The following is a 16,867-nucleotide window of genomic DNA, read 5'->3' on the forward strand; positions in this document are numbered from 1 at the left end:
AAATCATTAGCTGTAGAAAGAGCACAGATATTCCACATTTTATTGACCCTCTTTCAGCTTTGGTTCCTTGCTGTGTAATGGGGAGATAGGAAAAACTTGGGGGAGGTTAAATAAGAAAAGATATCAGGGCGCCTGGGTGGCTCAGTTGGTTAGGCATCTGCCTTCGGCTCAGGTCATGATCCCGGAGTGCTGGGATTGAGCCCCACATCGGGGTCCCCGCTCAGGGAGCCTACTTCTCCCACTCCCTCTGCTTGCTGCTCCCCCTGCTTATGCTCTCTCTCTCTCAAATAAATAAATAAAATCTTAAAAAAAAAAAAGATGTAAAATGTTTCAACAGTGCCAGGCACATAACAAAGCCTCAGTCATCATAGGGTTTTATGCCTCTTTAAAGCCCCCCAAATTTCCCAGGTAGAATTGCTGTCTTCTGTGCCAGTGCAGAACGTCATATTTACCTATATTATCACCCCTGCGTTATCCAGGTATTGCTTACTTTGTCTGAGACGGCACGCTTCTTGTAGGGATCAATGCTGCATTTTACTTTTATACGTTCAGTGTCTCCCATGCTACAGGTAATGGATAAATGAAATTACATAAATAATATGTAAAACTCCTCCATCAAGCTCTGAGTGTCCATATCCTCCCTTCCCCCACACACAACTCATCTTAGGAATCTAGTGCTTAATTAACTGCTGACTAAGGCTGTGTTTCTCACAATTTTGCATGCAACCATATTCCCTGGAAGGCTTGTTGAAACACAGGTAGCTGGGCCCCACCCATCCCTAGAGTTTGTGTCAGTAATTCTAGGGTGGGGCCTGAGAATTTGCATTTCTGATAAATTCTCAGCAGATGCTGATGTTGCCAGTTGGGGTGGAGGTGGGGGAATATACTTGGAGAACTACTGAGTGAAGGTATTAAACCCTTAAGTTGTATCTCCCCTGTTAGCATTTCATAGGAGGCATGGACTTGAATATTAAAATAAGAAAGTTGGAGTTGGAGCCCGCACTGTGATAATCACTCTGCACCCCTGTGAAATGTTCCAAGACCAAACCTGAGCAGAGAAATACTGATGATCCCTGGCAACGTGTTTTAGGAGACCCAGAAGCCTGTGTCCTTTGGGCCGTCCTAGAAAGAAGAGAAACATGCATTCTTCCTATTCAGCGGAGAAATGACTTTTTATCGGAGACTTCCAGAGATCTCCGCAACACCATGTTACAGCCCCACAGTACATCACATGTCCTTCTAGCTGCTTGAGCGCCTCTGGCAACCCAGGGGAGGTAGGGGGAGCAATAAAGGGCAACATGAGTTCTGTCTGAGCCCTGGACAGCTGCCTACTCCCTCTCTCCAGAGGTGTGAATGCTACTCAGGAGTGAGATTGTAGAGCTGGTTGCAGTTAGCAATTAAGAAATGAACAAGTATTCTTTTTTTTTTTTAAGATTTTATTTATTTATTTGACAGAGAGAAAGACAACCAGTGAGAGAGGGAACACAGGCAGGGGGAGTGGGAGAGGAAGAAGCAGGCTCCCAGCGGAGGAGCCTGATGCGGGGCTCGATCCCAGGACCCTGGGATCAGGCCCTGAGCCAAAGGCAGAAGCTTAACGACTGAGCCACCCAGGCGCCCCGGAACAAGTATTCTTGATGCTTTGGCTTCGCTGCCTTGGCGGTCTCTCCTCGCCACTGGCTTTCAGCTTTAGTTTCATCAGTACAACAAATCTGTGCCCAGAGCTCCAGGTCCTTGTCAGGACATCTGAGGACTTTTCTTGGCATCGTTGGTGGGATTTACCTTCTTCCCAAAGTGTAGCGAGGGGGAGCTGGTGATCATACCTGAAGCGTTAGAAAAACTTGTCATTTGTTTGCTGTGGGCTTATTGGCAGTTCCTCCTGCTCAGCGCACAGCGGCATTGTCTGTGCAAGTGTGGATCAGGAACGCTCATTAGCGTCCAGCAAAGCTTCAGATCAGGTCACAGTGCTAACCGAGTTGCTAGATACTTGATCACTTGAGTTCAGTTGTTTATGATAGGAACTGTTCAGGGTAAGCAACTGTTTGCTTCACATTCAGCGTTTTTGTCATCCTGCCCTCATGGAGTTACCTACTGACATTCGTTTTTAAATAAGGATTGCTCTTCTCACAATTTTGCCAACAAGTGTGCGTGAACTTCTAACATCGCTTAGTGAAAGGCACAACTCGAGTAAATTACATAGTCACCGTAAACCTAATATTCTGGAACTGACTCTTTAGATAATGAGCCAAGAGGTTTTAGGGATGTAATCTATGATAGAATGGAGCTAACAATGGGCTATACACTGCCTTTCAATGGTGTTATAAAGAAAGGAGGAGGAGCAAGAATGAATGGAGCTTACAAAGCAAAGCACAGAAGTGGGTGGGAACTGTTTTCTTTTCACTTCAGTGGCTCTTTTAGGCTATATTGACTAATCCTGAAAACTGCTTTTAATATGAAGTATTACCTAACAAGTAATTGGTGGGGATAAAAATAAATGTCCATTTAAGTAAGTGCTTATGACAGGTGTAAAAGTAAAACTGGCCTAATAACTATTTCCTCCAAACTGGAATAGATCTAATATGGAAATGTGCAGCCTGGGAGTGATGGAAAGTTTGTCCTTCCTTAACTGTGTTTAAGAGGCCTTTGGTATTTCATGATCTGACTTCAAAAAAAGAACATTTAAAACCCTCTGAGGCAAAAGTGTTATTGACGGGTAGCAAATCCGAGTTAATATGCCAAATTGTTTGCTGGCGGATTAAAAAATTATGTCCCTAGAGATGCTAGTCCTGGAGTAAAAATCCAAGAAATACTATTATTCATAGAATTTAAACAACAACAACAACAAAAACCCCTTATGCCTAATATGGTTAATGTAAAAGCTTTGTGATGTAATGGAATCAATTAAAATATGATTTATTATGTGAATGTCAATATAAGCAAATTATTTATATCAGGAGCACTCTTCTATAAAATCAATGTAACATGATGAGTTTAAAAGATAGGTAATTAAATTATTAAATATTTATTAACTGCCTATTGTAGGCCCAGAATAGTAAGGAATAGTATAGCTTTTAATACAGATAGCAATACATATTCATTGCAAAAATCACTATCAGGATGTCTTGCAGAGCTGTAAAACAGGATTGGGGGCCAGATGTGGGATCAAATTTTGGTTGATAGATTTCATGCTGGATTTCATGTCCCGTAAAACAAAGTCCATGGTGCTTAACTGTCGCGGTAACTATGGGGTTACAGCAGGCTTCACTTAGTGCCTGGAGCTTAGGAAGCTCTTCACTAGCAGCTAACATCAAGAGTAGAAAAAGCAATGTAAACACAAGTTTGGATAGGTGAGGTGGGGCCCAAAAATGTTGGGTCTTGAAAATCAGAAAGAAGAGTCTGTCCTTAGGGGCAGAGGGACAAAGGGAGTTGCAAATATTTGAAAGGAAAAGTAATCACATAAAATTGTATGAGGAAGATTAGCCTGGTGGTAATCGGCAAGGCAGTTGTGGGATAGAAAAGAATGGTTGAGGAAGGCAAGCAACAATGAGATAATAGCAGCCTAAAATAACACATGGTAGAGAAAATTGAAAGGAAAGATTAAAATACACTAGAACTTCTGAGAGTTATTTTAAGATGGTTTTGCCTATTTTGCCGCAACTAGGTTAGCCCTTGCTACCACGTAATGAACACTCAAAGTCATGTCTGTCACATAGAAAATGTGTTTCCAGTGTTACCTTATTTAATTCTCAAAAGGACAATGTCCTGTCTTCACGATTTGATCATTAGGAGCCTGATGCCAAGATTTACAGTATAATGTTTAACAAATATTTGGATGGATGGAGGGATGGATGGATGGATAGATGGATGGAGGGATGGATGGGTGCGTGGGTGGGTGGATGGATGTCTCAAAACTCACAGAGCTAATGGATGAGGAATCAGAATTCAAACCTCGGTTGTTTTGTTCCAAATCTACTTCTGTGCCTGCAAGATAAAATAGAAGATTACGAGAAAAGGAGGATTATGGCGCAAAGGACACAACCACAAGAAAGTCTTTATTTCAAGAATGTGTTTTCCATATGGCAGAGTTAGATGTCTTGAAGCCATTTTTTTCCATATCCCTGTGAGAGGCCAGGATACCTTTGGTAAACTGTATTTGGCTAAGGCCGATGGCAGAACACTGAGCAGAAGGAGCCAAATGAAAGCTGTGTCGCACAGATCTGTTTAAACACAGAGCGGCACCTATTTTATAAGCTGTGGTATCCAGAGATCATACTGGCAATTTCAGATTCTTGTGGGGTTTTTTCCAAACAGCACTGTCTGAATATAACTTGGAAAAGGTTAGAACTTATGGCATAAAACAATATCCAAATATAAACAATCAATGGGACTAACTGAATACCCCCAATATTCTGTGTATATATTTCTCAGGGAGGGTGAGTAATAATGCATATCTCTTATTGTATATGCTCATCATTCTCTCAGAAGTTAGGCAGGGAGATAAACAAGTGTATGATATATTACAGTGAAAGAATGTTTGCTTGTGCTCTCTGAATGTTATCACTTAATCAAAGTAGATTACACTTCTAAAATATCTCACTGGCCCCAGATCATCTTAGCGTGGTGATAAATACTCTAAAAATAGTTTATTTGTTTGTATTTTAATTTGCAGACTTCTAAGTTTGGGACTTTTTAATGAAATATACTCCAAGGTGGGGGATATTAACTTGAGGTTCATGATTCCTACTGGGGGAGGTGTCATTCTTGAATGGGGTGCAGCTAAATTGTGGGCAGCTATAAGAAAATTTTATGCAATTTTCTCCTCAGATTCTCCATAGAAATTATGTCTTCTGTAGCAAGGTCCAACTAATTGGCCTAAAATGTGGCCATGATTTATGGAATTTATGTAGCTCCGTGTGGTGGCCGGTCGTATATACCGAGAATATTGGAGCAATCTATGACTAAGTTGTTTGCAACTGGGGCGCCTGGGTGGCTCAGTTGGTGAAGCGTCTGACTCTTGATGTTGGCTCAGCTCATCGACAATCTCAGGGTTTTGAGATCAAGCCTATCGTGGGGCTCTGTGCTGGGCATGGAGCCTGCTTAAGATTTTCGCTCTCCCTCTCCCTCAGCCAGCCCCGCCTCCCCATGGCTAGAGCACACTCATGCTCTCTCAGTCTCTCTCTTCCTCTCTCTCTCTCTCTCAAACAAAAAAAAATGTATTTGCAACTGATTTGGGGGGGGAAACATATAAAGTAGTAATGGAAGAGGTGTGGTGGGTTTTGTGGTAGATGTATTCTGTATTAGCTCCGAAAAGATCTGAACAGGGATCTGCGGAATGGAGAGGCTCGGGGATAGTATGCGACCGAGATTGGCTAGGAAAGCACAGGAGGAGTCAGCTTGGCTCAGAGAAAAGAGTGTGAGTCAAAGCAGCATGAGCGAAGGCAAGAAGGCTAGACAGAGTGTGGAATTCCTTGATGATTTGACTCTGCTTTATTATTTGATGTTATTTTATAGCACCCACCTTAATAATAAGAAACTGACTTCCTTCCCTAGTTTGGAACTGAAAAGACCTCTTTATACCCAGTTGGGAAATGAGAGGTTGTACTATCCACACAGATCCTTCTGTATACCAGTTCCAGGCCTTTTTCTCTCCACACAAGGGAATGAACACACACTTACAGTGTTGACCCTTCGGCAGCAAAACCCCGCTCTGACTCACCCTGCAGAGGGTTCTAGATGAGCGCTCACAGGTTGTGCAGTCACTGGCCATCCAGGAAGACATGAGCCATTTTAGCAGACCTTGAGCTTTCCCTGCAACTCTTGGTCAATCACCAAAGCTATACGTAGTGGTGAAGAGCAAAGGCTCTACGGTCAGAGGTCCTCTGTTTAAAACCATCCTGCCATTTCAGCTATTGACCTTGGGCAAGTCCTCTTTGCCTCAGTTTCTTCATCTGTAAAATGAGAAATGTATTTGTGTCATAAGAGTATGGAGAACTAACTGAGTTAATGTGTGTAAAGTAATTTGAACGTGACTTGATATATATGTATGGTAAGCACTCCGATGGTAGCAGTATTAAAATATGAAATATTTCTGTTCAGGAAATCCAGCCTGAGCTATGTGTGTGGAATTCATCGTTCTAAACATGAGGCAGCAGGTATATAAGTCCCATACATGATAGTTGAGTTTGTACAATGGGCTAGACTTTGGGCTAATGAAGACACAGCATCCGCGTACGAGGACCGTTAGTCTATTTTATAAGGTGACTGCCATTGGATTTGCTAACACGTTTAGGCAACTGAAATGAATTCCCTTTGACTTGCAGGAGGATATTGACAAAGCCGTGAAGGCCGCAAGGAAGGCTTTTCAGATCGGCTCTCCATGGCGCACTATGAATGCTTCAGAGAGGGGCCGGCTGATCTACAAGTTGGCTGACTTAATTGAAAGAGATCGTCTCCTCCTGGCAGTGAGTATTAACCAAACTGGGCAGGTAGAGAGATCTCTAGAAAGCCGTCACTGTTTGGATGGCAAGTTGCTTTGGTTTTAGTGATCACTACATGCTCTCTACAAACAAAATGAAAAGACTTCTACCAGCTCCCGTATAGAAATCGTACGTACCACTGAGCTCATTCTCAAAGAGGAATCTGCACGCTAGTTCTGGTGTTAATTTCTACTCCTCTCTTAGATTTTACAGTCTAAACCTTGGCAAACCCCAAGTTAAAGCAACTTAAACACATTTCTTTTCTTGATTCTGGAATTCCTTAGAGCCTTTAACAAGGTCACATGCAGGGACTATCCTGGAATAATACACTGGGTTTCTCCAACCCACCTGACCCCTGAACTCTTTTTGTGGAACATGTCATAGAATTTGTCAAAGGTGCCCAGAATATTTCTCTACGATAAACTTATTTCTCTTTAATCTAGCCCACCAAGAAACTTAATAAATGGCTGCTTTTCCCCTCCTGAAATGTATGTGTTCACAGTGGTCTGGATTAAATAAGGTTCTTTCTACAGGTGAAAAAGATGAACAATAAAGAAGAAAATCCAGTCATTTGTGTATTTTTAAAACTGTATTTTTTATGTGTACTTGTTCTTTAAAAAAACATTTTGGCACTTAGATGAGTCAGCAAGTAAAATGGGTGGGGTGTTTTTCCTTGTTTTCTTCTCAATTAGGCATTATAGTAAAGCCAGTTGAAAATAGACCAATACCAAGATCAAGTTCAGAGCAAATATTTATTACCTTTAGAATCTCATACTAGCAGTAGCAAAGAAGCCCATATACATATTTTTAAATCAACTTTAGCAATTATGGTTAATCAAAGAACTATTTTTTTCTCAAAGGTTTTGCGTGATGCGAAGTATGCAAAAATATGGAGTTAGAAATCGTGTGAAATAAAATTATATTAAATGTAATTTAAATGTCCTGTAGGAAGAAAGCAGAATTTGCTAAAACTTGGCTTCTCTTACTTAACTGCTCTGTGGATTATAGAGCGCTCGCTGCCTCTGTCAGCACTAAGATTCAAGGGGGAAAAAATGAGCAGGCACACCAAAATCATGTCCAATTAAGTTTTGAGATGTAGAGACAGAAGACTGTAAAACAAATGAACAGTTTTAAAACTTTTTCACCTGTATATTCCTGCCCCGGCAGGACACAAGGTCACAAAGAGCTCTTCAAGTTCCTGCTGAAGGAGAGGAAGAAAAGAAACTAGGTCATCCGATAGATGGTTAGAGCACCAGACCAGCAAATGTTGGACTTTTACAGCCTGACCATTCAAACAATACTTATGACAATAGTAGCAAGACTGAGAGTTTCACCAAAGTTCTGCTGAAGAAAACTCATGAATGAAAGATCCAGGGATCACGGAAGTGTGTGTACATTGGTTGTATCCGGATGGAATGCAGAAATAAAAAATGATCAGTGAGGCCCCATTCATAGTCACTGACACTAAATTGCCCCACAGTTGTACTTACACAATAAGTGAAAATTTGCCGGGGCTCCGGTCTGACTTAGGAAACTAGATACCACTCACTCTCACCAACTGTGTGTCTTTCAAATTGGGACCAACTCCTAGAAAGCTGTCCAGCTGGAGGACATTCAGAATGAGATAGAAGGGGGACACCTGGGTGGCTCAGTCAGTTAAGCGTCTGCCTTCGGCTTGGGTCATGATCCCAGGGTCCTGGGATCAAGTCCCGCAGCAGGCTCCTTGCTCAGTGGGAAACCTGCTTCTCCCTCTGCCTGCTGGTCCCCCTGCTTGTGCTCTTTCTCTGGCAAATAAATAAATAAAATATTTTTTAAAAAAGAATGAGATAGAAGGAACGCTAGGGTTTAGAAACTGGAATCTTATTGTCCTTCCTATCTGGGTCTTGTTATGTGAACCTTAAGCAAGTCATTTTTACTCGTTTTCTTACCTCCTTTGTAGAAAGAAAAGGTTATACAAGACAGCTTACAAGGTTTCTTCTATTTTCCAAATTCTCTAGCAATTGATTATTCAAAATCTTAACTATCAAATTTTTAATCAAAAATGTTTATGGAAGTTTACATTTGAGGTTTGATTTCCTTTGCAGACAATGGAGTCAATGAATGGCGGAAAACTATTCTCCAGTTCATATCTGATGGATTTGGGAGGCTGCATCACAGCGTTACGTTACTGTGCAGGGTGGGCTGACAAGATCCAAGGCCGCACCATACCCATCGGTGAGTAGCTGTGAGAAACCACCAAGGGGAGAGGCGTAGGCGTGAGGTGATTCCTGTAGAGCTGAACTACTCCAAGCTCTCCCTTCTAAAGATGACAAGGGAAAAGGCAGACTGATTTTCTCCTTGACTTTGAGACAATGCAGCTCTGAGCCTGAAGTTCTACGAAGATTTATCAAATGGTTTTTTCAAGTTGTTTCAACATTATCGTGTAAAAGATACCACTACAGATATTTTAGAAAATATTCAAGTAAGAACTTTCTTATGCCCACAATCACTGAATTAGGGCAATTGTCTCTCTAACCGCCTGCACTTTTCAAAGTTGGCCTCGAATGATTTACTTTGTATTCCGATAGTGAAATGTACACCCTTTCTAGAATGTAATTATTTAAGTGTCTTTCTGCGTTCCAGTGTGAGTCAGGTATGGTCATCTGTGCCTGGTCTCACTCAGTAGAGTTACAGTAGATTAATTCAACAAACCAATTCACACGGATTTATTTTAAGTAGCTTCAAAGCAAGATGAGACTGTTTATAGCTCAGGTTAAGAATTTGTGTGACAGAACGTGTATGTATGTGTTCTAGTATTTTAGTAGAGAATGCTAATGGGAGAGGAATATTAAAAAAAGCTTCAATTTGGAAAACATTATGGGTAGAATTTAATTCACAGAAACTTACTGGCTCTAGAACTGCCACCCCCTCCAGGACTGGCCCTGATAGGCATTTTCTTTTTTTTTTTTTTTTAAGATTTTATTTATTTATTCAACAGAGATAGAGACAGCCAGCGAGAGAGGGAACACAAGCAGGGGGAGTGGGAGAGGAAGAAGCAGGCTCATAGCCTCATAGCGGAAGAGCCTGATGTGGGACTCGATCCCGTAATGCCGGGATCACGCCCTGAGCGGAAGGCAGACGCTTAACCGCTGTGCCACCCAGGCGCCCCTGATAAGCATTTTCAATCTCATTCAAGCATCCAGGTTAAATTAGTAGCCAGGAATTAAAAGGGGGAATGAGATAGTGGTGTTAAGAAGAAATGAGGCTATTCTAGACATTCTTGCTTTACCCTTTGACGCAAATGGGAGAAACTATTTTAAGTACAAATAGACTTGATAAGGAGCTTTCTTGCTATGATAGCCAGGAAGCTTTTGTGGGAACTAGAACACAACGAAACAGAACAAAAAGCTTAGTGTAACCTCAGGATGCCCACATCAAACTTTGAGGCATATGAGTCAATCAAATCCAGATTGTAAAACAATGTCTTTGACTTCTGGCATTTTCTTTTTTTGTTATTGTAGGGAGCTATTTTTTAAGTTTACTCTTTTCTAATTTACTCTTTTTCTAATTTTGTTATTTTTACTTCAAAAAAATTCTACCATTACTGATAGAACTGTCAGAAACAAAACTCTAACAGATATTGTCTTAGCTACATACCTTGTCCCTTTTTTCTTAAGAAAGTAAGCTTCGAGAATGAGGATAACTTAGAAAATAGCTCTTCTACAAGATGAGAGAATTAAATATCTTTCAGATATATTCCAGTTTTGCATCTTTGCCTTGACTGACATCAGTTTTATGGTTCCTCTCATTTCAAATGACTATTGCAGGACTCGATTTTTCATTTCATAAGTGGTTGGAGATGTGGGGGTTATTTTTATTTCTTTATTTGTTGTTTTTGTTTTCAGTTATTGTCTATACCTTTCTCTCATCAACCCCAAAGACCATCCCATGAATGTCAAGCATATTTGTCCACAAATGATTGTGTGTTTTATTTTTCAGATGGAAACTTTTTTACTTACACAAGACATGAGCCTGTTGGTGTATGTGGCCAAATCATTCCTGTAAGTTGGTCTCCTATATCATTTTCAGGCTTGAAAAAAAAAAAAGAATTCTAATTCTATTTCACTTGGTAAAGAAGTGTTCTCCACCACATAGGGATTCTTAGAAATTTGCTAAATGTGGAGCAAATGTAGTCACTGATGAGCTTAGGTCTCCCTGTGACTGAACTCTTTGGATATGAATGAGGTAGTCCAGAAATATATCTATATTCCAGGGTATCACTTGAGTGTGTTTTGATATTACAGCGTTGACCTATATTAACCTTTCACTCTGTGGTTTTTTTTTAAAAAAGCTGTGTTATAATCTCTTTTTAAGACCCATGGTTCCCATGTATGTAGCAAAGCAGCCATCGCTGGCTTCTCTGCTGCAGGACGCCATTTTAACAAAGTAGTATGGCCGACTATTCTCCAACACTTTTTATCCCTCACTGAGACTTCTCATCATACAGAAGGTAGCAACCAGTGTTTGAGACCCAAATACATTTTTTTAATTGAAGTGGAAGATACTGTTGGAGTGTTGTTTGGAATATAGCCTACCTTTAGTTGTATTTTTAAGCAGAATCATGAAGATTTTCTTTTCAACCCAACAAAAAGGAGACTATTTGTTGATTTCACCAGCATATTCTAAGAAGCCAAATAAAAAGATGGTAAAGTGTTCTGAAGCTTTTAGATGGGGTAGTGTCAATGACCTATCTTCTGCTCCAGTGAGAGCCTCATTTTGAATGAAATTGCTCATTAGTTCAAAACTCTCAATAAAACTAATAAAAATTACACAATCCTGAATACTAGTAATTGCTAATATTTATTGCACACCTGTGATGACCGCATTACTCTATTAAGCCCTTGGCCCACTTTCTTCAAGAATCCTCAGGATAACCTTTTGAAGTAGAGAGGATTTTTATCAGCATTTGCAGATGATGAAATCATGCATGGAGAGCATGTAACTTGTCTGAGCTCACTGGGCTGGTCAATGATCGAGCTGAGATTTGAGCCCAGTTCTTAGCTACCAGACCCTAGACTGGTCTTTAGCAAAATATTTGTCTTGGCAATAAATACTGCTGCTACTACTACTACTACTACTACTACTACTACACACACACACACACACACACACACACATAATTTTTATGATTGAAATATAGCTGACACACAATGTTATATTAGCTTCAGGTCACTGCTAAATATTATTATTGGGTACATGGTTACAACAAATGATCTATAAGGAGGGAATAATTACACTTTTCAGAGATGTGCAGAAAACGTACAATATGTTTAACAGTTAGTCTTGATTTTCAAACCCTGCAGTAATTTTTTTTTCCTCCAGTAGATGAAGAACTCAAAATAACAGCGCTTGATAAAATTTTATGGCTCTCTTCCACTCCTGTCACATATTGAGTTTATTTGGAGCTTTCCAACATTTATGAATTGCTTTTAGAAATGAACTTAATTTGAAGACAGCAGTTGATGACACGAAACTACCACAATTATTATTTCACATCTATAGGTAGTGAGTAACGTACACGTTAGATTAGCAAATGCGGCTTTCGGCAATACAAAGAATCTCTTGTTCTCTGTTGCTTTCTAGTGGAATTTCCCACTGGTCACGTTCATTTGGAAGATAGGGCCTGCCCTTACTTGTGGAAATACAGTGGTTGTAAAGCCTGCTGAGCAAACTCCTCTCACTGCTCTTCACGTGGCATCTTTAATCCAAGAGGTGAGTTTCCCAAATCCAGATACACACAAGAACTCAGAAGCCCTCCTTTACACTATGATGGCCTCACTTGTGCTACTACCGTAAAGCACCTGCCAGTGGCTCCTGTCCAGATGAGGACACATCAAATCTGGCCTCCAGCTGAGATTTCCGGGAGTCAGCCCAAATGAACCTCCGCCCAAACGGAGACAAGAAGCCAGACTCAGAGGCTTAGTGTCCAAGTCACCTTATGATCACTTTTATTTTTGTTTCCTGAGCTTAACTCATGAATGCAAATTCACGTTGAAATGGCTGTAACTTTCCTTCGAATGTTGAAGTGAACATTGGTTTCTAACCAGCACTAACAGCCTGGAGGTTCTGCAAATTTTTTTAACTTTTTTTAACCTTTTAACCTTTTATTTATTTATTTTTAATATTTTTTTATTATGTTAGTCACCATACAGTACATCCTGATTTTTGATGTAAGGTTCGATGATTCGTTAGTTGCATATAACACCCAGTGCTCCATGCAATACGTGCCCTCCCCACCACCCATCACCAGTCTATCCCATTCCCCCAACCCCTCCCCTCTGAAGCCCTCAGTTTCTTTCTCAGAGTCCATAGTCTCTCATGCTTCATTCCCCCTTCTGATAACCCCCCCTTTCTTTATCCCTTTCTTCTCCTACCGATCTTCCTAGTTCTTATGTTCCATGATGAGAGAAACCATATGATAATTGTCTTTCTCTGCTTGACTTATTTCACTGAGCATTATCTATGTTCATAGCAGCAATGTCCACAATAGCTAAATTGAGGAAGGAGCCGAGATGCCCTTCAACAGATGACTGGATTAAGAAGATGTGGTCCATATATACAATGGAATATTAACTCAGCTCTATCAAAAGGAACGAGTTCTCAGCATTTGCTGCAACATGGACGGCACTGGAGGAGATAAAGCTAACCTTTTTAAAATTTTTAGTCCCTCGGCAGTTTGGAGGCCTCTGTGCCAATATGTTTCTTTGTAATATTGAGCCACATAATTTTTAAACATAATCTATCCACGAGGGGACATGTTTCTCTTCTGTTTTCTATTATGCTTTTCTCTGTATTTACCTTCTTGCTCAAAAACCGGCCAAAAAAGAAACGGGGGGGGGAACACATGAAATTTATTTTCATCAACTCTCCAGATTGTGTTACTGTCTTTTCTCTTGCAATGTCTTGCCCTTTGTCCTTCAGCTCTTTACAGAACTTAAAAACCAGGCTTCAGTTACTAGAAACATAAATTTAAGAAGTCTAAACCTAAATCTTCAAACTATTCTTCACTTTAAATTTAAAAAAAGGGGGGCAAAAGAGATGTCAAAATGGGGCATTTTGATGTCAATAACATGAAATTTTAATGTGCCCATCTCAGGTACACACTGTTTTCTACCTGATCATTCTTTAACCAGGAATGAAATCAATCTGTGAAGCTTAGTCACACAGAAGGACTGTTCTTATCTAACGTTTCACTGATGAAATGTTGCCAGTAGGAATTTGCAACCCAGTTGGTATGCCCCAAACAATCATTAGCTAGAAACTAAAAATGCAAGATCCTTTTAGCTTCTTAGTTTTGCCGATAGGATAATAATTGCATTGTTTTCCTTCTATGTGAGTAATTTACCAAGCTCTTTTCCACACACTATCTTTTTGAGTTACTATTATGGAATTTGAGGCAGCCATCACTGGGGCAATGATCCAGAAAAGTCAAACATGGACTCCCCCCCAACCCTGATGAGAAACACTTCCCCAGTAATATAACTCTGCAGGTTATTTTAAGTGGGCTAAGAAATGAAATAATAATCATAATAATACCACTTAAATGAATCTTTCTTGGTAGAGAAACTCATAAGCTTAGCATTGAGAGGCAGCTTTGATCCCAGGCTCTCCTCTTTTTATCACAGAATTAAATTCTCAGTTCTGTTGTAACGATTTTACTTTTTATCCTCAGGCAGGTTTCCCTCCCGGAGTAGTGAACGTTGTCCCTGGTTACGGGCCTACTGCTGGGGCGGCCATTTCTTCCCACATGGATATAGACAAAGTGGCCTTCACGGGATCCACAGAGGTAATAGCACTTACGCAGCCTGGTCGTGCAGAATGTCTGCATCTCCAGGTGTCAGAAACATGTTCTGTGTCACTGTTTTTAGGCCGACGTTTCTCTAAAACAAAAGTTCTTTTTAATGATTTGTTCTTTATTCAAGCCTTCGCACATGTTTATAGAACATAAGCAGCCGTGGTTTAGATGAAGCCCGGTACCCGTCACGCACTCGGGCTGCAGGAAACTGTGTTCAGTGTGTTCATTACTTTCCTGACAAGAAATACAGCCGATGAGACCCTGTCGTGTGATGAGTATGGTTTATGATAGAAAATCTAAATCGGGCCACAGTGATTTGTAGGAATGAATGTAATTGCACCCTGTACATTATGGAAATTGAAGAGCAGAGCACCACCTTTAGCTCCTTATTTGGGGCTCTGTCTGTCCTGATCATTCTGAAAGGGAGCCAGGGCCTCAGCTTCCTGAGTGTTACTTCTGGCTTAGCCTAACTTTTATGCCTCTCCGGCTCCAGCTTGACTTTCCAGAAGGTTAAAGAACACGGTCTCAGCCATGGACACTGCAAGAAGAGGCAGGAAGGAGAGAAAGAGGGAACCTGCCTGGAAAGTGGAGTTTGGGAGAATGGATTCCCATCTATTGAGATGATTTTCTATTGCAAGCAAAAAGAAAGTGGTAAAATCATACTGTGTCAAGCAAAAAACAATATGAGTCTTCCTGCTGGGTGATGCGACAATGTGAAATGTTCAGTGCAAACCTCTTACTGGTACACAGTATAAAGGATGAAGAATGAGAAGAGCCCCTTCTTATGAAGCTGTGGTTACACATGGGCTACAAGACAGGATGTGATAAGATACTGAGACCTGAACAAACCACTGTAAGGACATCCACAGGAAGGAACGATAGTGTCTACATAGGTGGGACAACCTGCTCTGAATTTTGAAGAGTGGTTATGTTTTTCACTCCCCAGAGATTGAGAAGCAAGAAGAACATTCTAGATAACAAGGAGAGGCCAATTTGATTATTTCCTATTCCTAATTAGCCACTCCAGTATAAAGAAACACTTACGTAGAGAACTAAAATGGTAGAAAATCAAATTTTATTTTTCTTGATCTTTTTAAAACTAAATAAATACAAAAAAACTTTTTTATGTTGTGTAGCCACAGAACAGAAAAGGTTCACATTCTACAAACCCCTTATTGAGGTAGGGGAAGGCAAATCCTGCATTCAGGATTCTATGGACAAAACTACTGGGAATGAGATGGTGGCAATACATTTAAAAGAAATGGTGAAGTCACAGATGAAAATCATAGCAGAGGAGGTAAAGGCAGGAAGGTACAAGTTCCTCAGCCTAGCATTCTAGACCTCCACGCACATTGCCTGCCCTAGATCTCATGCCATTCATTCTCCAGTTCATCTGATCCCATCTCTAGAATCACTGCCTATTTGTCTTGTCCCATCCCTGGGCCCTACAGGGCTTTGGGGCACGTTACCTGCTAAAAATGGAAAAATTCTGGGATGAAAAGGCTAGGAAACATCTGGGTTCAAATTTGACTCTACCCCTTTAAGCGGTGTGTCTTCCAAATGTGAAGTATCATTGCTACATTTGTATTTCTCATTTGTAAATGAGAATAATAATATGTACTTTATTGGACAGAATACAATTGAATGAGCTAATGAGTGGTAAAATACTGAGCACACTATGGGTTATTCAAATGTATCTTTTCATTCCTCCAGGCTTTTGCTCACTCCTGGCCACACCTACTATAATATGGCTTCCACCACCAGATGCCTCTATGGCTTTCTCTGTAGCCCCAGGGGCATCCTGAATTTTAAGCCACTCCCCCCATCTGTGTTCCCCATTGTCCATGATCTTTAAGTATGAGAGCTCGTGCCCATTGCTTTGTCATGTATCTCTCTCCTTTTCTGACCATCTTCAGAGACTATCGTATTCACTGTTATCTGTAAAAACCAGCACAGTAACTACTTCCTAATAAGTATTAAATAATTAAGTGTATCTAAGACGATTTTAGAGGCCACACAGAAAAATCAGTCTTTCTGGGCTCTCTTTTAGCTTCACGTTTGTTGCTTGGCAGGTAGTAGGAAACTTGCCAAGTGCCATGAAAGAGGCAAACAATGGATTATATCTTTTGTGGTCATGGGAGCAATGACTCTCTTTCTAAAAGTGCTTCTGGCAAGGTAAGAATTTTCATGTCCCATTAGATTCATTTAAAATGGAATAAAACAAAACAAAGCACAGAACCCCGTGCACATCGTGCAGGCTGTGGTAAATTAGACCATTTCGATGAGCACTTGCTAGTTCTGCCTCACATGACAATGTCACAACATCGTGGAATATATTGCTTACCATAGTCTCGAAGGTTCTTATTTTTCTTCATTGCAGACCTCTTTAAGAAAAATTTTTTCCAAGTAAGGGAACAAAATCAAGGGACAAAAATTGATGTTTCCTTGTTTTGGCTTTAACTAGACATTTGGGAAAACTCAAACAAACCTTTTATTTGCCATCAAAACTTATACTAAGCAAAAGTGTAACTGTCCCCCTTAGTACTTCTGGGCACTCTTC

The 16,867-nt window shown here is 40.5% G+C and overlaps 1 protein-coding gene across 1 annotated transcript in view; it reads left to right on the top strand.

Moving 5' to 3' along the window:
- The window catches only part of LOC103663347 (retinal dehydrogenase 1), a 56,557-nt gene that overhangs the window by 14,249 nt on the left and 25,441 nt on the right, over positions 1-16,867 (top strand). Inside the window, exons 3-7 of the mRNA XM_040620239.1 lie at positions 6,318-6,458; positions 8,558-8,687; positions 10,452-10,513; positions 12,096-12,224; positions 14,185-14,298. Of these exons, the coding sequence (XP_040476173.1) occupies positions 6,318-6,458; positions 8,558-8,687; positions 10,452-10,513; positions 12,096-12,224; positions 14,185-14,298 (576 nt within the window). The remainder of the gene's footprint in view (positions 1-6,317; positions 6,459-8,557; positions 8,688-10,451; positions 10,514-12,095; positions 12,225-14,184; positions 14,299-16,867) is intronic.

Source organism: Ursus maritimus, unplaced genomic scaffold, assembly GCF_017311325.1.
Source record: "Ursus maritimus isolate PB19 unplaced genomic scaffold, ASM1731132v1 scaffold_34, whole genome shotgun sequence".
NCBI lineage: Eukaryota > Metazoa > Chordata > Mammalia > Carnivora > Ursidae > Ursus > Ursus maritimus.